Consider the following 23,116-nt stretch of genomic DNA (forward strand, 5'->3'; position numbering starts at 1 on the left):
GTTTTAGCCCTACTCAGTGAAGTAGCTCTGAGGCAGGCTGTGTGAAGCAACCAGAAACTCTGCAGTCAAGCGAAGTGTGGGGGAAAGAAAAATCTGTCATTTTCATCAGATGGTTCCTTTTAACTGGCTTAAGTCAAGCCATATTAAAGGCCATTTTTAATTTACATTTAAAGTATGTTTTCTGAGACTCTGGTTGATGGTATGACTCGTTTCTAAGGTGATAATTTGACTTATTGATGGGATGTGTTGCAATTACAGTGCAGTTGAGTTGCCTGTGGGCAACGGCCTCTGAGTCTGCAGGGCCTTTGCTTGTGCTAGTGTTCATAAATTACGGTGCTGGTAGGTTTTGCTTGTGTTGGATTGTGTCTGAGCTGGTTATGATGTGGGTGCTGCAGTCTGCAAGCGTACAGGCTGGATAGACATTGACGTATTCTTCCTAAAATTTCTCAAGCTAATTCCTTGTTGAGAGAAGCATTTACACGGAGGCTGGAGCCACAACTCTGCTCCAACTGCGCTTGAACACCCACCTTTTCTGTTCCCTCCCTGTTGATCCTTCTTTCAAATGCCATTTGCCAAGTCTTCAGCTCTGTTGGACCCTCCAGGGACTGCTGTTGATCTTGGATTTCCTGGCCACATCTCCGTTCAGATAAGATCAGTACAGGCACCGTTTTTTCATTTCCTGCACTGCGGTTTTGAGGGGAAGGCAGAGGGACATGTTGAAGTGAACACAACTCGCTTTAGCAAGTTTGCACTGTTAGAGAATCATACAGTGGTTTGGGTTGGAAGGGACCTTAGAGGTCATCCAGTTCCAACCCTACTGTCATGGGCAGGGTTACCTTCCACTAGAGCAGGTTGTTGTTGACCCCACCTTCCCCACTGTTCAGGTACTGCCTCAGAGAACTGAGTGCAGGGTAAGTTGTTTCTCCTCAGCTTCGGTGGCTTGCCAGTCCCCACCGATGGGGACGCTATGTTTGGGATTGTGGTTTGACTGCCTTGCCGTCATCTCCACCTTTATCTGAAGGTCTGGGTCTTTCTCAGCTCATGTTTTTCTCAAGCTGCTTCTGAGGCCAGCAGAATGCCCAACACATGGATAGATACCTAGAGTTACCTTCCAAAAGGGTTGAGAAAGGAGGTGGGAAACTCTGTAGAGTTCACCTACCCAAGAGCTACATACAAGTCCTACTTTCGTCCGGTGCTAATCACACTGATGGGTTAGAGCATGCCAATAAGTTGGATCATCCCACACTTTTTGGAGAGGGCAGAGCAAGCCTTCTGTGCTTTGCTCCTCGTTGGGGCTTGTCATGTCCCCCACTACCCACTGATTGTAGGCTGGGGGCAGCTCATGTGAATATAATTCTGCAGCCATGGGACATGTTCTTCCAAAATAAATGAAAGTAAAATATGTTTTTATTCTTATAGAGATGTTTTTCTTCTCACTACATACCTTATAGAGGCAGGGTAGTGGTGTAAGGCTCAAGGTGAAAGGAAATTTTTTAAATTCCATCTCAACTTCTAAGACGCCGGGAAAGGGACACATTTCAGTTTTCTTCTGAAACATCTTGTACACCCTTTCCGTGAACGCTTGCTGTTTTGAACACCACTGCCAAAAGACAAATCCAAGCTTTAGAAAGCCGCCAGCGGAGGTGGATGGGAGGCTGACTCGGAGCACAGCCTTGTGTAAGCAAATGCCAGTGGTTTGATTTACAGTCTCTGGCCTTGCAGGACTGCCCGCGAAAGCTGAGCAACAGGCAGTGGAACAAATGCTTTTTATTTTTGCCTAGTTATTTTTAAACATAAATGCTAGTTAGTGCCTGGCTTTTATGTTTCTTGGAGGAGAGGGTAGAGAAGTTATGGTTTTTCACTTTTTGTTTTGGCCAGAGTATGTTCTTATTTGGGCAACATGTGGAAGCACATGTGCATGAAATCCAGCTACTAAATACTTCGTGTCCCTGAGTTATTGTTTCCTCCTTTGTCAGCAGAGTGACAGGATGCTGCAGAGACGTCATCGGGTGTCCTGGTTGGACCCGTCAGCTTCTGCAGGGCACAACTGCAGGGGAGCATAAAAACTTGTGAATGACAAGTATCAGGCATTTACAGGAATTGACCTACAGTTAGGGTCTCTCTGAAGCAGCTTCTCCTTTCCTTTAAAGCCTGTCTACAGAGCCAAAATGAATTAGAAGAGATTCCTAAATTGGGTTTAATTCTGAAAAAAATAAATTTTTTGGCCCATTTAATTCTGCAACAAACAAAACCTAAGTGTTTATAGGACCTAATGGTTCATCAGCAAAGCTGTGCTTCTGGACAACAGGATGTGTCTGAAGTCACTTGCATGCTCATTGGTGACTTGTGAGATACAGCAGGCATTGGAGTAGCTTTAACCTTCTCTACCTAATACTTGCAGTTAGTAGCTGTTACCTTGTCTCCAGTATTGCCATTGCATGAGTTCTCCAGATGTGCCCATTTCTTAATTGTGAAGCTGATGCTGGGAATTCAGTGACAGAAGAAAAATCCTTAGGAATTTGGTCAGCATGTGGTGTGTGCCAACACCGGGAAGCTGTAGTAGGGATCACCAGACTTACCAAAGGCTGATGTGAAAAGCATCCTTGAGAGGATTTCCTTGAATGTAGTGTGGTGTCACACTAAAGCTCAGCTTGATTCTTGTGAATTTAATTAATTTTTAACTACTCAATTTAAGGGAAAGTATATTACCACTATGGTTGGTAGTTCAGGATTTAGAAGCATGTTACAACTGAAAAATTTAAACTGTTTGTCACTGTGTAGTCTTTGTTAGTTAGCCTCCCCCCCAGCCTCTCACTGACTGATACATACCAGTACCAGCCTGTAAGGGCACACTTCTACTTTGTGGCTGGATAAATCTGGCAGTTGGTTAATTCCTGGAGGGATTTAGGAAATGAGAAAGAACGGATTCCCTTTCTTGAATAGGAAGTCCATTATCTTTTTTTTTTCTTTCTTTTGTATGCTAAATATAAGTATACCTATTTTAAGAACCGTAAAATCAACACTTGCAATTAATTTTGTTAAAGCTGATAGGAACAGGAAGCAACCATCCTTTGGCCAGAAGTTGTTCATGGTGCATAATCCTTGCTGACTTCAACCTTCTCAATACTGTACAGACAAATTGACTTTTAGGATGATCATTTCTTGACTGTGCTACAACCTTTTTTTTTTTTTTTCTTACATTATCTGTTTAAGTCAGGAGTTTTTATTTTTTGGACAATATTGCTCTTTTGGAAAATTCAAGTAAAGTTGAACTTGGTTTTTGTCTCACTTTGCTTGAATGTCAATAAAGGATCATTGTCTTAACTGTTACTCCAGCAGTGGAGTGTAGGTTGTCTGAAGAGTCCTCAGAGTCAATTGTTCTGTCCCTTGATATTTTTTTTCCTGCCTTGGATATTTTCCGATGTTTTTTTCTGCAAGGTGTGCTTGAAAAGAATTATTGCATGCCAGGGCATTAGACAGACAGTCAGAACATGTTTTATATGACAGAAATGGCAGTTGCATAAAACCAGGTAACATAAATTTGATTTAAGATTATATTACTGAAACCCTAATCTGAGTAGCATCCTTAAGCATATGTTTGATTCTAAGCATTAGGGTAATCCCCCTTCAGCAGTGTATCAGGGTACGTCATTCAGCCTTTGCTGAATGGGCTAAATTGAATCCAAGGCTTAAAGCTCAGCATATGCTTTAATGCATAGCTGAATACAGTGCGGTGTGGAGAACAAGATAAATAGTTTAAGTAAATTATGTATTTGAGATAAGACAGCTTGTGAGTGATTTCTGTCATTTAACATTAAAAGCAGATAAAGTAGCTCAGTTCTACCTCTCCTTGGTTTTCAGCATTTGGTAGGCTCTTTGGAAATGGTGCCTTATTTGAGCAGGTATTAAGCTAACCCAAGTGGCCAGGTTTGCCTTCTCCCTTAGGCTGATGAGGAAAAATGCAGGAGCTCTGGTAGGATCTCATTGGCCAATAGAGATGTTTTCCTCAATCCTTATACCTGTTGTTCTGCCGTGTCTGGGATCTGTGGGAACTGTGGAGTCACTTCCACATGGTCCCAAACACTCAGGAAGTGTGTTTAGTATCCAGACAGTCTGTACTGGGAATGACTTCTCAATACCTTCTGTGTGGCTCAGTCTTTTCCTGCTTTAGAGGAAAAGATCAAATACCCTCTTCTTCTACTCCCTTGTCCTTTGAGGAGATGTCCTTAAATGTACTAAACTTCATGGTTTAGCATTCCAGTCAAAATGCTCCCAGCATGTTTTCAGTTGAGGTTTACAAAGTCCACACATCTGACCGTTTCTGGTTTCCAGTTTTTGAATGAAGATGAGAAAAATTGGCTGGGTGAATAAAAACTTCCTTCTTACAGTTGTAAGTTAGATACTGATTCCCTACTTATTTTTGGGTGGAGAGAAGTATAATAATAGCAACAAAAGCTGGTTTTGCCCATTTTAAGGGCTTTTTCTAAAATATTGAATTTCATGGCACTAGAGCTACCATCTTTTAGGATTTGCTGGGTTTCATATCCAGTGAAATCAACGGGAGGTGAATACATTTAAGATGTCAACTGCTTAAGGGATGCGGCCTTGTGCTGATAACGTCTTCCACTTATGAGCCTGTCTAGTGCAGACAGCTTTACTTTTAGTAAGTTCACAGCAGCACACAGTAAATCCACAGCTAAAAAAATTTAGCCCTAGGTCTTATTATACTGTGCTTGCTGTTATCTCTTCTGTTTACTTGCATGGGTGACAGAGGGGAAAGCACCAGGTGGGTCTTTATATGATGCTGTTTAAAATAAGTGGTGATGCTTACTGAGTTAGGGAAAACTTTAGATCCAGACAGTAGGTGAAATGAACATGTAATCACTATTGATCAAAGTTAATTAAACCTAACAGTTGGGTAAAAAATGTCTTAACACAGATTTGGGTTTATGCAAACCTCTGATTGTCCATTCCCAGTCCTACACATCAATTCAGGAAATGAAAGCCTCCAGCTTCAAGGATTTTAGACCTCCCCTTCATGCCACTTAATGTCCACATGGATGTATATTATCTATGTGTCATTTGCAGTTAATGGTAAAGAAAAATAATGGCAAATTTTAGAAAATCTCAATTTGTCCCCTTCCCCTGATATCCCCTGGAGAAGGCACATGTTTTAGTGAGTCTGGAAGGCTGATGGAGGCAGATTTCCAAAGGCTGCAAGTGGGCTAGCAAATTTATAAGAGCAGCCTGCAAAGAGGATGCCTTCAGTAGCTGGCCAGCCTTTAGGCTGCTGATAAAGGAGAGTAGCTCACACCTTAGATGGTCATTGGAGGCTACTGATTTTACAGGTTGTAGTGTAAAACAAACTGATAAGCTGAGGCAGAGTTTCTGACAATAAATCCAGATATGAAATCAGTCCCTCTCCCACCCTTGTAGAGTTTCCTGAAGTTGCTGGTGTCTGGCTGCCTTTGGCCAGTTGTTTGCATCTGGTTGGTAGATGACATACCCTGTACCAGGGCTCTGCTAATTTGGAGCCAAGAGTCAAGGCCATGAGACTGGTTCCTGTTTGTTAGCCAAAATGTCAGTTTTTATAGCTGCCCCCCTGAAACTGCCTTCTTGCTCTCTGTTGCCTGTTGCTGCAAGAGAAGGGATCTTGTCTCCAGGACTGAAGTTTTCAGCTGGTGTTTTGGTTGACACTCATCATTTATGTGGCTTTTTTCTTCCTCTTTGGTATGAAATGCAGTAATAAGTTGCAGGTGGGCTAGTTACAAATTGGGAGGAGTATGCCTGAATGTTGAATTGGAGAAGGCTTATTGAGCTTGGATGGACAAATTTGAAGGTAATTAAGCCCTTTTACAATTTTTTCCGGCAACCATTTTTATATTAGTGAAACAGTAAGCCGAACACAAGAGCCATTTTGTCAAATGCTGTACCTAGTTGATGTGCATATATTTGCTTGCATAAGAGCCACTACCTTCATTTAATAAAAGAAAATGACTGTTGGCACTTACAGGCAATCTGCAATATGAATTATAATGTTTGGATTGGAAAATGAATTCCAGACTGGCTGGAAGGATTTGAGTATCTTCTATATTGGGACAGGAAAATAAATTATTTTGGTTTTGTATTTACTAAGTGTCACTAGGAAGGCTGTATTTTGAAATTATGGCCCCTAATGATAGGATTTGACTACAAAAGTGGCAGGGTATTGGAGTACAGACAGAAACTTGTGTCAAACAGCAACTCAAGTCAAAGATTATCACCTCATCATACCATTATTTTGAAAGTTTCAGCTGCTACAAATATATGTGGGGAAGGTTCACTTAGGAAAAGAATTTGGTTTGGAAAGAACAACACAGAATTGTTTATCCTATTTTTTGCTGCCAAGCTGTACTCGAAAACAACATTTGTCAGGATGCTGTTGCCTAATGTGTTTACTGAACCATGAAAACTTCAGGTTATTTATGTATTTAGTCTGAAAATTAAATTTAGTTTCACTGATCACTGCACTGTGCAATGGGGATGAATGATATTTAACCAAATTGTTATGCTAGTGTTTGTGCATATGGCCAATAGAGATAACAGCCCCTGCAATCAATACTCATTATCTCTGACAATGTGAGGTACAGTGAGTTGTGTGTTACTTCCCTTACCTAATTTTTCAAGTTCAGGGCCAATTACCAGGATTTCTAAGTAGATATTATTCACATAATTTTTTACTGTATTTATAAATAAAAATTTATCTGTGGGAAGAGTATTACATCAAGTGGATTTTTGTGATTGCATGTATATTTTGAGATAGAGTGGGTAGGAAAAGGATAGCTGTGTGCAGATGTTAAAACATCTCTCAGATTTGTCCAGAAAATAAACTCTGACCATTGGAATTGCAAAAATTCAAGTATTGCTTTCAGTAAAATTGCAATGGAATTAAAGCAGGACTTGCAGTTTTTATTTATTTTTACTTTGGCTTTTTTTAGCTCCTCCTAGTTGAGGTTTGACTTGCTGGAGAAATCCGTGAAGTTGGCTTTTGGTTCCTCCTTCATTGGTAGGGGGAGGATCATGAGACGTGACTGTGACCCATCTGTGACACCAGCAGTAGGAATGTTCCCATGGTAAACCAGGGAACATCCTCACCTGAAAAATGAAGTGGTGAACATTGAAAAGATCATACTTAAGTGTTTGTAGTGGAGCTCAGACTGGAAACCAGCAAACTGGTAACAGGGAGGTGTTGTTGAGGTGAACTGGAGTGGTAGGATAGCATACCACAGATTGTGGGTGTGAGGTTGCTCAGAGAAGCTGTGGATGCCCCATCCCTGCAAATGTTCAGTGCTAGGTTGGATGGGGCTTTGAGCAGCCTGATCTAGTGGAAGATGTCCCTGCCCATGGTGGGAGGGTTGGAACTAGATGATCTTTAAAGTCCCTTTTAACCCAAACCATTCTGTGATTCTGTGATTCTGCAACACACTTTCTTATCACAAGGCATCCGTCAGGGTAGGTTTACCTGCTGGACTGTGTTGTTCCTTGGTCAGGAGGATCCTATGATCCAGTGATCAGTAAAAGGCAGTTAGAGGTATGATTTTTCTTTGGATTATAGTGACTCCATAAAGTCCCACAGCTATAGGTCTCCTAAAAATTAACCGAAATCATTCCCTCTGTGGCATACAACATTGTTGATACTGTGCAGGTTTAGGTGTGGGGGGGTTGTGGGTTTTGTGTTGGTTTTTTTTTTCCTTTTTTTGTTCATTAATACAATGATTTATGTGTGGTGTATGGGCATCCCTTTGCAGCTGCCTTTGGCTCCCCAAGGTGGTAACAGCAGTGGGAGGAGCCTGTGATTCCTGAGGAAGGTGCTCAGGCACTCTTCTTTCCACCTCAGTCTGTCTCACTTGTCTAGTTATTGTAACTCCCTCCTGCTATCCTTTTTCCCTCCTTACCCAGGCTTTTGTTTCCCAACTTGCTCTAGCAATTTAGGCGGTGGTCCTTCCTCCTTTCCTCCTGTCCCAGCATGGCCAAGTTGATTGGTTCCCTTCTCCCTTAGTCCCAGGAGTCACCAGGTGGTGCTATTGCCCAATTAAATGCCCTCCCTTGCATTGCAGCACAGTCCAGCCCTTGTAGAATGGTTTGATGGTGTTTGGTTTTGTGATGGAGTGTTCTCTGGTGGGCAGCTGTGTCAGGTAGTGCGAAGGGTCTTGCTTTTTGCCATCTGTTCAGTGTTGAGTCAGTTTTGTTGATGCAAAGTTGTTTCCTGTGACTTAATCAGCCAGTGCCTTGTTCGATGATGAGGTCCCCAAAAGACTGGACTGTTTCTACACAGCTTGTGTCTGCACTGTTGTACTCAAAAGCTGCTTTACTGTAGTGTAAAGCATGAGCAAGGCTCACTAAGGATATCCACAGGCTTTGTGCTGTTGGGTCTGCCCCTGCAATCCATTGGGAGGGTTTCTTGATCGTTTGTTGGCCTGTGCTGCTAGTTCAGAGCAGATTTGTGTGTGTATGTGTGTGACTGTTTCCATGAAAGGTGCTTCTCCTGTTTCTTCTTTCCTCCTCTCATCTTATTAGCCATCTAGATTGATACCACCTTATTTGCAGCTGCTTTTTATAGAGATCATGCTCTTACTTGAAACTATAGAGGCAGTTCAAAACACGGAGTTGAGCGTCTTAAGTGCATAGCTGATGCCCCCAAAAGCCACAATTTGAGATGGAGTGCAAATAAACACCAAGTTCCTGTCTTCCTTTTCATCAGGCTAAGCAATTCTTTCTCCGCAGCCGCCAAGACCACACGCTGTCAAGGGCATAAGAAATTGATTGAGATTCTGCTCTTTGATTTCAATTTAAAATCCTCCATTTCTCTTGGCAATTCAGCTGCTGCTCTGAATTTGATAACTTGTGTGCAAAGGGGAAGGAAATGTGTAAGAAAAGACACAGAATTAGCTGGAAATTTGAAGCAGTTTCTAAATAACATTAGCAAGAACTGCAGGCTGTTATCTTTGCTGTCCACACTCAGGGTAGCATGGTGGTGTGGTTAGCTTGCACTTGGTACGATAAGATGCAGTGATAAAGCATATATAGTTGAATTACAGTATAGATTTGGGTTTTGGTTTGGTTTTGATTTTTTTTTTGTTTTTATTTAACCAAGGTAGATGAACTTTAAAAATTGCTAAGTTGAATATTCCAGAGGTACGTTGGCTGCGGTGTTAATTTGTTGTTATTATTTTTTAATATATTCTGCAGTACAGATCCAAGTACAGTTGCTATTCTTGGATCACCATACAGAGAAAGGAACTGAGGTAACCAGAGTACTGACCCACAGGCTGTGTTTTCTTCATCATTGCATTTCTGTTTTGCCTTATGTTTTTAATTTATTTATTTTTATTCTATTGGAATTATTTTAAAGAATAGCTTTGAGGTTATTATAAAGAATAGTTCTGTTCTCCTTTTCTCTCAGTAGCCCCCTGTCTCATAAATAAAGATCACTTTATACTCCTGTGCCAGCTTCATAGCAGAAGAGTTGGCAAGTTGTGAAAGAGCAGCATGGTTTGTAAGTGCTGGCTGAGTCAATGTACAGAAGACACATGGGCCGTTTTGAGTTTTCTTGGGTAGTAGATAGTTTAACTGACCACTAATCCTGCCTCCCACTGCTAGTGTGATGTAAAACAAGGATTTGTTCCTTATTGCTGATGTAGTGCCGTGTCAGTCAGTCACTGGGCTGTGTACAAAGGAAGGATAGCTCCCCTTCTGACTAGGTCTTCTTTCCAGCACTGTCTCTTACCTTCTTTCAAGATAATGTTCATTCTCTGTAAGTCCCCACGTTTAGAGAAACCTTTCCACACCTGGAGTCAAATCTTCAGTTTAAATTAAAGGCATACCTACTAGCAGCCAGATTAGAGGGAGCTCTTTAGATGAAACCTCTTGAAAACTATGTGCTTGGGGAAGAAAGGAGGTGTGTTATGGCTGGTCCAGTCATCTTGAACTTCTTCACATCTGAAGGACAGGATGCTATCCAGAGGGACCTGCACAAGCTCAATAAGTGGGCCCATGGGAATCTCATGAGCTTTAATAAGACCAAGTGCAAGGTGCTGCACGTGGGCTGGGGCAATCCATGCTATCAACACAGGCTGGGGGATGAACTGATTGAGAGCAGCCCTGCCAAGAAGGTCTTGGTCATGCTGATGGATGAGAGGCTGGACATGAGCTGACAATGTGCATTTGCAACCCAATTATGAAATTATGTTCTGGGCTGCATCCAAAGCAGCGTGGCCAGCAGGGCAAGGGAGGTGATTCTGTCCCTCTACTCCTCTCGGGTGAGACCCCATCTGGAGTGCTGCATCCAGCTCTGGCATCCTCAAAACAGGAAGGACATTGACCTGTTGGAGTGAGTCCGGAGGAGGACCATCAAGTTGGTCAGAGGGATGGAGCATCTCTCCTATGATGAAAGGCTGGAAGAATTGGGATTATTGAGCCTGGAAAAGAGAAGGCTCCGGGGACACCTAATGATGGCCTTCCAGTACCTGAAGGGAGCTACAAGAAAGATGGAGAGACTTTTTACAAGAGCATATAGTGACAGGACAGGGGGAAATGGATTCAAACTGAAAGAGAGTAGGTTTAGGTTAGATATGAGGAGGAAGTTCTTTGCTGTGAGGGTGGTGAGGCACTGGAACAGGTTCCCCAGAGAAGCTGCGAATGCCCCATCCCTGCAAGTGTTCAAGGCCAGACTGGATGGAGCTCTGAGCAAGCTGGTCTGGTGAACGGTGTCCCTGCCCGTGGCAGGGAATTTTGAACTAGATGATCTTTAAGGTCCCTTCCAACCCAAACCTTTCTGTGATTCTATGATTCTTCAGGCTGCAGCTATGATTCTTCGTGCCATCAACCCAGCATGAAGAGCTTGAGATTGGAGCTCTAGTGAAGACAGCAGGATAATGCCAAATATTTTGGAAACAGTCTAAGAAATACTTTGGTTTCATATATTACATACACAAATATATCAACACCTTTAAGAAAGTGAATTTTCTGCTAACATTAGCTATAATACAGACATTAGCTGCTCTTCGGTGTCTCTCATCTCTGGCCAGGCACATCACTTTGGAAGGATAATAAAGTGCTTTTGGCCATCAGTGCTTGCTTTTGTACTTTATTGTTTGGCGAAGTCATGGTGTTGCTTGGGGGTTTTGGGTATGTCTTTGACAGAAGTAGATAGTTGGAGAGATTGTAACTAATATTGCAGTCTGGGGGTGAGGGAGGGCTGGAAATATTCTTTTTTGTCTATAAGAGAGAAAAGGGATGCAGCAATATGTTAAAGTATATTTGAAACTTTGGCATTAGGGTGGGGTTTTTGTCTCTAAAAGATTACTGGGCTAGGATCTGGTGGAGAGCAATGGACCTTTGACAGTGAAGATGAAGAAACTTGCTAAATCCAAAGAAGCCTACAGAACACCAGGACAAATAGGACTGTGTTCCTTGGCTTCAAGTATGGCAGATATTGGAGCAGCTGTGCCGGCCTGAGTTTAATTCCACAGGAGGATGTATGCAGGATGTGTCTGAAAGGAAACCACATGCTGAATAATCACACTGGTGAGAGAGCCAAAACTGGTAAGGGAGCCAAAACGGGTAAGGCAGCAGACATCTGGCTTTGGTGACTGGCTGGGAACAGGAGAAGTGGACAGGCCATAGACTCGCTTCAGCTCTGAGGCAAAGCAGGTGGGCAGACATTGTACGTGTTTTACTAATGGTTATGGACTGAAGGAAAACAAACCAAGAGAAGGGGTCAGATGATATGTCTTACATTCAGAAGTGTATTGGGTTTCTGTGGCAAGGTTTTGGTCGGGGGGTGGCTACAGGGGTGACTTCTCTGAGCAGCTGCCAGAAGCTTCACCAAGTCCTGCAGAGCCAATGGCAGCCAGCTCCGGGACAGACCCACTACTGGCCAAGCCGAGCCCATCAGCGGCGGTGGCAGTGCCTCTGGGATAACATGGTTTAGAGGTGGAAAAAGCTACTGCACAAGAGCCAGATTGGAATAAGAATGTGTGAGGGCAACAACTCTGCAGACACCAGGATCAGTGAAGAAGGAGGGGGAGGAGGTGCTCCAGGTGCTGGAGCAGAGATTCCCCTGCAGCCCGTGGTGCAGACCATTGTGAGGCAGCTGTGCCCCTGCAGGCTGTGGGGGTCTGCAGTAGAGCAGGTATTCACCTGCAGCCTGTGGAGGACCACACGCTGGAGCAGGAGCAGGTGGATACCTGGAGGAGGCTGTAACCCTGTGGAAAACCCATGCTGGAGCAGGCTCCTGGCAGGACCTGTGGACCCATCAGAAGAGGAGCCCACATTGGAACAGCTTTGCTGGCAGGACTTGTGACCATGCTGGGGACACACACTGGAGCCGTCTGTTCCTGAACGACTGCGGCCCATGGAAGGGACCCACGCTGGAGCAATTTGTGAAGAACTGCACCCCATGGGAGGGACTGATGTTGGAGCAGAGGAAGAGTGTGAGGAGTCCTCCCCCTGAGGAGGAGTGAGAGGCAGAGACAATGCTCTGGTAGGGAGCAGGTAGAGGAATTGGGAGTAAAGTTAGGCTCAGGAAGAAGGGAGGGGTGGGGGGAAGGCATTTAAAGATTTAATTTTTATTTTTCATCATCTGACTCTGATTTGGTTGCTAATAAATTAAATAATTTTCTCCAAGTCGAGTCTGTTTTACACATGATGGTATTTGGTGAGTGATCTCTCCCTGTCCTTATTTCAACCCACAAGCTTTTTGTTATACTTTTTCTCTCCTGTCCAGCTGAGGAGGGGAGTGATAGAGTGGCTCTGGTGGGCACCTGCTTTCCAGCCAGCATCAGCCCACCACAGGAGGCCAGGTAGCATTAAGCCCTGACCAGTAGATATTTTTCCATTTTAAAACACTAGGAATATACAGGTGGTATTGAAGACACCTCTAAATACCAAACTCAGCACTTGACTATCTCTTAAGGCACTTAAATAGCTCTTTGTTATTGTGCTGTCTGAGTACTTCACAACTGTCACTCTTTTACATCCCTGTAATGCTGTTACAAGGTAAAATCAAATGATTATTTTTATATAACAGCTAGTGAGCTGAGAACGACAGAGCCAAGAATTCCTGTGCCAAATGCAGTCCTTGAAGCACTAGAAGGATTGTGTTCTGATATAACAGGACTGACCTGGTTGTGGGTAGAACAAGCAGCGCGCTTCTATGTGTAGAGGGAATTAGGGTTTATCTAATTCTAATGCGCATCAGAGGAAATAGTCTGATTCTGTAGCTAATTTGTGCTCCACAACACCAGTGTTGGCCTGCAGTTAAACTAGCAATTAGAAATGACGTGTAGGTTGTTTTACTGTGGGATAATTGACACAGACCGTCCTAACTTTATGAGAGCAATAAACTAACGTAAAATATACCTATATTATATTACCATATCTTATGAGTTTAAAGAAGGGCATGCAACAAAGGGAAATGCAGACAGAGATGTTCTTGTAAGTTTCACATGTAGACAGATGACTGAAAGAACTGTGATGGTTCCTAGTGAAGTGAGATATTGCAGACTCCAGCCAGGGTCAGCCTGCCACAGGATGCCAGTGGTGGTCATCCTCCCTCTCGAAACAGAGTTGCAGTGAGATCCGTGGGTTTGTGCTGGCGTCTTGGGCAATGTGATCCCAGTATTCAGTGTGATGGTTGCTGTTCATTTGGCAAGTACCCTTCACACAGGAAAGTGCATGATAGCACAGTGACACTCCTGGAGGCCAACTTCCCTTTCAAAAATTTGCTTTGCAGCTGAGCACCCCTCAGATTGTTGCAGAAATTCCTTGAAGATCACTGGTGGTATAAGGCCACAAATTTTGTAAATTGGAATTTACAAAATTTTGTAAATTGGAATTTACAAAATTAGTGTCATCATTACATCATTAGTGTCCTGAATGAGATGTGTATTTTTTTGGCTGCAGAAGTGAGGCTTCATAGCACCTCTACCTGCATCTCTTTGGTTCAGGCTGAAGCCTAAGCAGTTCTGTGTTGGTGAAGCGGCTGAGAGCCAGTGTATGAGTCTAAGAGCTGCTCTCGTATTTTCATCTGTGCATTTATGCAGTGGTAGCTTTGCTTACTTGATACGTGTTGCAGATGGAAAAACTGAATAAAGGCGAGAAGCTATTTGCACTTCTTCCTAGACACCACTCCACAGCACATGGCTGTGTTTTCTCTGGGACAAGCCTGACACTTGGCAGATTCAGTTCAGTCCCATGGGAGTCTCTGAACCTAGGTCTCCTGAAAGGTATCTCTCCTTACAGCAGTGTTTGCAGACAAGCGAGTGATACCCACATAAAGGGAAAGCTGAAGGATGTGTTTAAGGTTAGTGAAAAGTTTATTGGATAGAGTAATTCTTGGATTAAAATACTGCACTTGGACACTGCGATCAGGAATCTGTTGTGCATAACTCTTCCTTGTATGTTCATACAGTTGATAAAAATCCAAAGGCAGTTCCAGATGCTCTTCAAGCTGCCTGCCACAGCCTTCCAGAGCAGCTGTAGCTGGGTTAACAAGACATGGAAAGTATTGCAATGCTACCTGCGTTTGATCGTGTGAGTAATGATTAAAACGTTAAAGGCAGTCATACAGGACTAAAGCAGGCTGCATATTGCAAAGCTTTAGTTTGTTTTTCAGGTTGTTGCTTTTTTACCTCCACTGGAATTTAAAAGGCAGCCATAATCCTGTACTCAGCCTTACCTCATCACATGTCTTCGAGTTAAGAACTGGCATCTCTGAAAGCATTGCAGATGCTGGTTGGGTATCTCAGTGCTACATGCCAAGCCTTGCCCAAGGAGTGACATTCCTCCTAGACACCAGGCTTGGCCAGAGTTAAGCATACATTTCTGCTAAAGCCCAGCTATAGTTTACAGTGCAGGCCTGGCAGTTTGTTTGATGATAGCTAATAAAATGCAAACCATTTAGCAGCTCTGCGATGTGATTACACTGCTGTGAATTTTCAGATTCCATCAAAGTCCTGCTGAGGCTAATGGGAGTGGACCAGGGTGATTCAACTGTAAATCAAAAACTAAAGCATGGCCAATTCTGACAGTGGAAAGAACAGCTATTTTAACGTGCAGATGCTGAACTGCCAAGTCAAAACCAGCTGCGCTTTACAGAGCTACTGGAGTGAAAGGTCTCTCTGCATTTGCATTTTTTGTAAGACTCACTGATTATTTTTCTTCCCCAAAAGTTTAAACCTTGTCTTTCTACCTCAGGTTTGGCTGACAGAGGTTTTCGGTGCCTTTTTTGGTATTATTTAAAATATCAAATGCATTGATGAGGAAAGTTTTCTCCTTTTTGGTAATTTTATACCAATTCAAGTGTTTTCATCTGCATATCTCAATTACTCCAATAATGAAAGCACTGCACTGAGCAAGGCAAGGACCTCTCCTGTCCCTCTGCTGTAGCACTGGCAGGAGTCAAATCAGTGAAACAGAGAGGAGAATTAAACTTGGGAAATCTTAAGCATAAACTGGCTCCTCTGTTATTTTTCAGTTAGTAATGAACCAGCCAAGAGGTTTGTCCAGTGGTGTGAATATGTAACAGGGAGCCAGGAATTGTTGCTTCTCTTAGAAAAGAGGAACAGCCAGCTTCCTCTCTGAGCAGATCCTATTCCAGGAGAATGGGACAGACTTTTGACTGCACCCTTGTTCTCTATGTTGGATCAATCCTTTTTTATTTTTCTTTCTTTCTTTTTTCCTTTTTCTTTTTTTTTAATTCCTTTCTCTGTATCTGAAAAATGACACAAAGTATTGCTTTCTGGCTGATCCCCTGAGTTTCATCTGTGAGCAGCTTTGTAATTCCAGCTCTATGCCTGGTGAAGAAGCTATGCCATGAGAGGCTGCCTGGGAGTTGTACTAAATCAACCCTGGCTGCATTGGTCACACTCTTTTTCTCTTGATTGGGCATCCTCAGAGGAAGGGTTGAACTGCCAAATTCTTGTGGGGCCTTTGCAGTTAGGGTAGTTAGCAGGTAGCTTTTGGGGAGCCCCAGCATAAATGGACTCGAAGGGGCAGTTGCATTCCTGCTGTGAGGTGCGGGAAAGTCCTGCTGAGTTCAGTGGAAGCCACATGAGCTATAGAATCAGTTTCTTGCTTATGGGAAAGGATAAAGACTTGTTACTTCCAAATGTTTCTCATACTGTTCTTCAAATAACATCTACTTTACCTGAGGGTTTTTTTGAGAATGTAATATTAATACCCTTCATGCTAGGGCTCATTCATCTCCTGATCTCTAAGACTAATGTATGTTAAACCTCTGCCTGTAGATTGTCTCAGTGACTCTTAGTTATTATGAGAAATGTTTTGAAGAGACACACATTTTTAATTTGTAAAAATTTATAGAAATCGAAATACTATTGATTGAATCCTGGCTTTGTCTAAGCTGGTGGGAAAACTTCCATCCTTCTGGAGGAGCTGTATGTTGGATCCGTATTTTACAGAGATCAGTTCTCCATTACCTCTTAATGCAAATTTTTGTGATGCTACAAATACTCATTTCCAGGGTATCTCAATCTTCCTTTAAAGCTGAAATGGGAAGTTAGTCATGAGATCTCTGGTGGTTACAAGCCAGATGTTCTTTTTTTTTTCTTTTCTTCCCCTTTACTTTGCAAGTGGAAGGACTGAAGGTACTTTCTTCAGTATGTTCATTCTTAGTGTGACATTTCCTCATGTGAAGTGCTGTCTAGGGTTTTTGGTTTATTTGTATTTTCTAAATCCTAGAATCATAAAAGGATTTTTGCATGGTTTATATAATTTTACACATATTTAAAAAGCCCTGTGTGTTAACATAGCACAGAAAGACTCTGCATAGTTAACACTAAAAAAGCTCTTGCAGCAGTGTGCATAATTATAGGGCTGCTGTTTAGTCATCAGTCACAACATGTGTGGATTTTTTTTGTGAATTCAACCTTTATTCCATTTCAGATGTAAAAAAAAAAAATTACACTAAGACGTCAGTTTACACAGCACAATAGGGCTTGACCCTGAATCTATTAAAAGCTATTATGATATCAAGGCTAAAGAGCCCAATCAAGCTGTAAGAGCCCAATGAGGGATGTGTTTGCAGGGTAATCTACCTCCCTTCAGTTTGGAAAAGTGTTTGGAGGACTAGGCCCTATGTGCAAAGATATCAGTGAGACATCCAGATTTAAATTAGAGCTAAATTTTTCTGCATTAGGTTTTTCTTCCAGGATAAATGCATTTGGAATGATGGGCAGAGGAATATACCAAATGCCTACTTGTAATGGGAAAATGATTTTCTTTTTTAATATATTGCTCATATCAAACTTCTGCCTGTTTTTTTTTTTTTTAATCTTCTTCTAAGATGCTGCAAATCCATCAGAAGAAATCAGAAACTTGGTTGTTGTTTGCCTCTTGTTTGCAAATGAGTTGCCAGCAGTCTGTGTTGCTGCTGGCTTGAAATATAGTCTCGTCTCCTTTACAGTAATGTAAGCTGAGAAGAGCCAAGTGGGGTGGTTCTCCATGAGCAGGAGTGTGGGTGGAAGCACTGTTTTCTGTGGCATGCTGCTCTCCATTCTGGTGCTCTTAAAATCCTCACGCCTAAATCTGCGGGTAAGGGTTTTTAAAGGAATAGAGAATGTGTTTTCTAGGCTTAAAGAATAAAAATCTGGAATTAGTCATGCTTGCCTTGGTTCCTTCTATTTATCAGAAACATCTGATACAGTTTCAGATTTTCAAATCCATTTTGCTGACCAGTGGGAGATTCTGAAGTTGTAGCTACTTATTCTGGTGAGCTTATAGTGGTTCATTTACTGTGATTACATTTCTGTTCCTTTCCTTCCTCTCCACCCCACCCATTTTGCTTATCTCACTACAATGTGGTTTATAACTGATATTTGGTAAGTGTGCTACCAGACTTACCAAGAAGAAAGGAAAAAAACAAAACACGGAGTTGGTCCCATGAGCGACTGGTAAACACCTTGATTCAGAATAATTATTTTATATTTATTTCTTCCTTGCCACTTTCTTTCATGGATTGGTATGCTCTTGATCGTGATGAGTCAGTTAATATGGTGCTGAAGCCCTGGATTTCCTCTAGATGAGGATTTTTATGTAGAATTGCAAGATCTGTTCCTTGAAGTGCAGTATAACTCCTGAAGGCATGTTCTCAGTTTCTGAAACTTGTCCAATCCATCATCTCAATACCGCTGTGACCTTTTACATCAGCCAGAATGCTATTCCTTGGTGTATGTTTGATGTTATAGCTGTACCAACATGGAGTAAAACAAAACAGAAAAACAGATTAGAGGGGATAAAAAGCTGGCAAATAGCAGAACTTTTGAGAACTGGAAAAATAACTCATGTATGCCTGAATGTTACCCAGGCATGTGCCTTGATAAGTCTGTTATAATCTTTTGAAGAAAAAGAGAGAAAACAAGGAAGATCATCTCCATCAAATGTTAGAAAAATGGATTTATGTAGAGAAAGACCATATAGTAAAGTACAAAGTAGCTGGTTGCAGGAAAGATTTATTCAGCCTTAGCAAGGAGGTTAAATTTTGATGCACTGCTGAGAAGTGAATGCCCTGTCTACTTCTTTGAAGCAACAATCCTGCTTTCCTTGTCTTCTGTGAGATTGACTTGAAAGGTAGTCCCCTATTGTTAGTAAAAGGTAAGGTCTCATTTGTATTTTTGAAGTTGTTGTATTATGTTCATACAGCATGATTTGCTTTGCTTTCAGGCAGGTGTCTTGTTTGATGGGTGTTAGTATGGAAGCGTGGACTGAAAAATGTCTGAGTAGTTTTAAATCCCACAATGGAATGATAATCACTGCCTTAAGTAGGAAGCTTTTTCTATTTTACTTCCTTCCCCTCTGTGCTCTAATTATACTCTGGTAGCAGCTCCTTTGTATCCTCCAGGCAACAAAACAGAAGGTGGCGGTGCTTGTTTCGACTGAACCCCCTTGGTGCAATAAATTGCCTGGCTCCTGGAGAGCACCAGCCACTGGCTGCAGCAGTGATCATCCTAGAGGTGGGTTCACTTGTGGTCCAAGTCCATTGGTTACACTTGAGTTACACCAGGGGTAAATTTAGCCCTCTTGGTAGTCCAAGCAACCCCAGGAGCAAAGTGTAAGAATGCCTTTAAGCTTCTGGAGGGCTGTTGGTGTGCCTGCCACGTCCTTAAGCTTAGCCGTGCTCATTGTGAGCGATGCGAGAGCAGTAGAAACTTTGAGAGTTCCTTTAACATTAGCATGAATCATTAGTGAGAGCCACGAACTGAAAGATGAAGAGGTAAGATGTTCCAGGGAAGTGAGCTAAGCTTTAATCCAAGCTTGTGGATGTCACGTCCCTGCCGGAGACCAGGCTCCTGTTATAATTGCAGTTGCCATTCTGAGTGACCTGTCAAGGGAGCTGAAGGAATCAGATGAAACTAAAGCATCATGAGGTCACAGGAGTCAATACCTGGTTTCAAACACAGTGGCAGAAACTGTCCCCACAAGAGGATAATGTAATTCCTTGCAACCAGTGGGTGATAATTCTGGTTGCTCCACACCATTTAAAATCTGGAATAATAATTAGATCCTCAGTTTCAGTGTAGAGGATTTTTAAAAATTTTTTTTAATGTGTTCTGCCATCCTGGTGTAGTAATTATATAGAGATGTCAGCTGGAATTGATAATGAAGGCAAAACTTGATAATAGTAGCAGGATGTGTTACTGCTATTGATCAAAGACTACAGGGCTGTTTTTAAACACTGCTTCTCTCTTTGATCTTTTTTTCCTATTGATTGAACAGAGTAAATAAACAACCGTCTGTGTAGCATGAGTATTTATTATGGCTTTTAAGCTGACTAAGGGCAGCTTTGAATTAAATATGAGAGTTTAAATGATGGTTTTCTAATAAGGACTTTGCTTGGTGTGACAATACAGTTGCATTTAAGCATGGTGAAAGGAAATCTAAATACGGGCATTCTTTTTCTTTCGTACTCAAAAAGAAGGTAATGCAAAATTGATTACAGGAAAGGCAAAGGTACTTTTTTAATATGTAGTTATGTGTGGGCGAAAGCTGCTTTTCTTTTATTTAATATACAGTTATGTGCGAAGCGCTCTCAAGAAACTGTATTATCTTGTCTTGGCACTTTTTGAGAAGTTTGTGTGAATTAGTCATGTCTTAAAATGTGGATGCAAATGAAACTACCAGGTGCAATCTGGTAGTTCTGCCATCACTTCAGTGAAATAATTAGAAAACTTTCCCTTGACTGTTTAATGAGTTAGATTGGACCCTGGGCTGTCATTGTTAATGTCTTGGAAAGGTCAAGATCGATTTCCTGGCATCTTTTTTGTTTCTAAGGAGGCTCTTTGCAATTCTGTGGAAGATGTAGTGATGTTGCTATTCCTCTTTCTTGATACTTACCTGTATAATTTAAGTTCTTCTACCTACCATCCAAGGCTTTGGGGAATAGCAGTGACAGACCAAAAAATGCTGCATTTTAGGGAAGTTTTTCATATTTTAAATGCCTAAAATAGTATTGCTGCGTAATTTAAAAATTTCCCCTGCCCCCTCAGGTTATTCTGAATTATATTCCGGTATTGTACTGCTGTTATTTTTCCTTACTGATTGGGTGTATGTTAAAGACTTTCTGCAAATGAAAGCAACCTTCCATGTTGCAGTAGAGAGAGCAAGTTGTGTTGCATTTGAAGTAATGCTGTTTCACTGCGGTCCTACAGCACAGCATGCACAGGAATAGCTGCACATCTCTGGGGACCCAAATCTTTGGATTCCTGCCTTTTCAAAACCACCTGAAGCCTCTGCAAAGTTTCCACCAAATGGGCTTGTTTGTCTTGCCATGAAAAGGTTATTTCTACTAGGTTAGTGCTGTCAGTGTGCTAAAAGGTTGGTGTTACTAATCTGTTTTGGAAGCATAGTTGGGCTGCCCTTGCAACAGGGCTGAATGAAATTGTTTCTCTGGCTTTGCTGAGTAATACGCTGTGTGTTGAAGAGCACAGGGTTTTCTTGTACAAGTAAGTGACTATGCTTGAAGGATTCCAGTCCTTGCAACAGGAATATAAAATCCACGCAATAAAATACAAGGCTTGGAGAGAAGGGAGTGTTGGGAAGAGGACTAGGGAGCTTCATTCACAGTGCTGAAATTTGTAAAGGATAAGCTATGTCCTTGCTTTTCTTCTGAAGTGTTTAATGTGCCCTTCTTGCTACTAGAGAAGATTTAATCTCAAAAATTAATATTTGACTATTTCTTCAAGTGAAGTATTGATATCTAGGATCTCCTGAACTCACTGTCATGGTTTTCTTGATTTTCAGGATACTGGGGTTGGGAAATCGAGCATTGTTTGTCGATTTGTCCAGGACCACTTTGATCATAATATTAGTCCTACTATTGGGTAAGTACCACACATAATGTCTTTTTTAATTCTATATGTTTTTTTAACTCACTGCCCTCTGCTGCGGCCCTTTCTTTTCCTTACTTTCGAGGCTCTGAATATTGTACATCTTTTTTTTTTCTCCATCATCTCACTCAGCTCTTTACTCTCCTTTACTGGCTTTCAACTCATGTTACCTGCTTAAGAGAGTCAGCAGCTGCTCCCGACCAGGTCAGCTCTCCTCTCTCTGTTCTGGGAATATAGAGGGGCCCTAAACTTACTGTATTGTAGCATGCTGTATTATGGAGAAGCTGAAAGAGCTCTGCCATTCTCCTGAGTCCTTTCTGGGGCCATCCAGAACCACGCTGCATTAACCTGTGTTCTTCACTGCCATGACTTTCAGATGTTCTGTTTTGTTTTTCTTTACCCATCTTACACCAAGAGATTCTTAGATGTCTTATTCAACTGGTGTCTTTATCTTTTTATCTTGTCAAGAGCTTCCCACTTTAGATTGTGCTTTGGCCATAGGACCCTAGGACTTAAATCACTTTAGTTCCCGCTGGTCAATGAAGTATCAAATTTGATCCTTGAAGCTAAAAAAAACAAAACCCCACAACCCAAGAGGCTGTGATCTGCATAATGACCAGATCATCCCATAGCTGAGTAATGGCGGGAAAACCATGGGAAACCCTTAAAGTACCTTCACTGTGTGTCCTGGTAGGCCAGGCTGGAACATGGACAGCGTCTATTCCCATGTATGGACGTACTTTTGTCTAAATTTAGGATGTGTCACATTATCCTGCCTTTCTCAAAATAGAGACAACACAATTTAAACTAAGTGTAATTAATTAATACCTCTTCTTTAAAAACTGCTAAGCTTCCTTGTATCAGATCATCAGAATCCTCTTAGTCCTGTAGTTGATTTTAATTCCAGAGGGTTTTTTTCTTTTAATATCATAGGGACAAATCTGCCAAATCCAGTGTTACCTGGAAAATTTTTAAAATTGTGGATCTCTTATGGGAAAGGAAGCTAATATGTGATTTTCACAAAGGAGTAATTTGGGGAGAAAGGGCTGATCTGCCTTGTGTGTCAGAGCTGTTTTAAATCATCTGTGAAGGCTTAGTATTGATTGCTGTGTGTTGTTCAGACGGTTAGACGATACTTTCTAAAGCTCTGCCTTTCAGTGTGTGAAGGTTTCTCAGCTGGAAGTTGCACGTTGAATTTCCAGGACAAGTTTGGACTCCTGAATGTCATGAATAGAGAAAAATGGACAGAGAGAAGGGAAGCATTTCATGAATAAAATTACTGAAGGACACTTGTTTGCAGTGAAGAAATTGATGGCAACTTGAGTGGTTTTTTTACTCCTAAATTATCAGCAGCCTTTTCCCCCAGGTAGTTGTTGTTGCTAAGTAAATGCCTTCTGCTCAAATTGGAAAATATTTTTCCTCTGTTATCATAATTATGAAGATTAAAGGGATTTTTTTTTTCCATTTGAAGATTAAAATGTGAAGGCTTGTTTCACACAGGTGATATTATTTGTCTATATGGTTAAGGTTTTTATTTTCTTCCAAATTATTCAAATGTTTTAAATATATAATCCTTGCAATCAACAGTAGATACTGTGACTCTATAAAGTTCCCATTTTTGAAGCTGTAAAATGTTGCTTAATGCTTTTTAGAAGGAGAGTGACAAGTGAAAGCATATACCCTGAAAACAACCAAAGAAATACTGCTCTTTTTTTACCTTACTTAGTATT

General features: G+C 41.7%; 1 protein-coding gene across 2 annotated transcripts in view; it reads left to right on the forward strand.

Annotated features, from left to right (window-relative positions):
• The window catches only part of RAB31 (RAB31, member RAS oncogene family), a 66,821-nt gene that overhangs the window by 6,044 nt on the left and 37,661 nt on the right, over nucleotides 1-23,116 (forward strand). For both annotated transcript variants that reach the window (XM_064656931.1, XM_064656932.1), the window contains exon 2: nucleotides 21,301-21,380. In XM_064656931.1, the coding sequence (XP_064513001.1) occupies nucleotides 21,301-21,380 (80 nt within the window). The remainder of the gene's footprint in view (nucleotides 1-21,300; nucleotides 21,381-23,116) is intronic.

This window comes from Pseudopipra pipra, chromosome 1 (assembly GCF_036250125.1).
Source record: "Pseudopipra pipra isolate bDixPip1 chromosome 1, bDixPip1.hap1, whole genome shotgun sequence".
Taxonomy (NCBI): domain Eukaryota; kingdom Metazoa; phylum Chordata; class Aves; order Passeriformes; family Pipridae; genus Pseudopipra; species Pseudopipra pipra.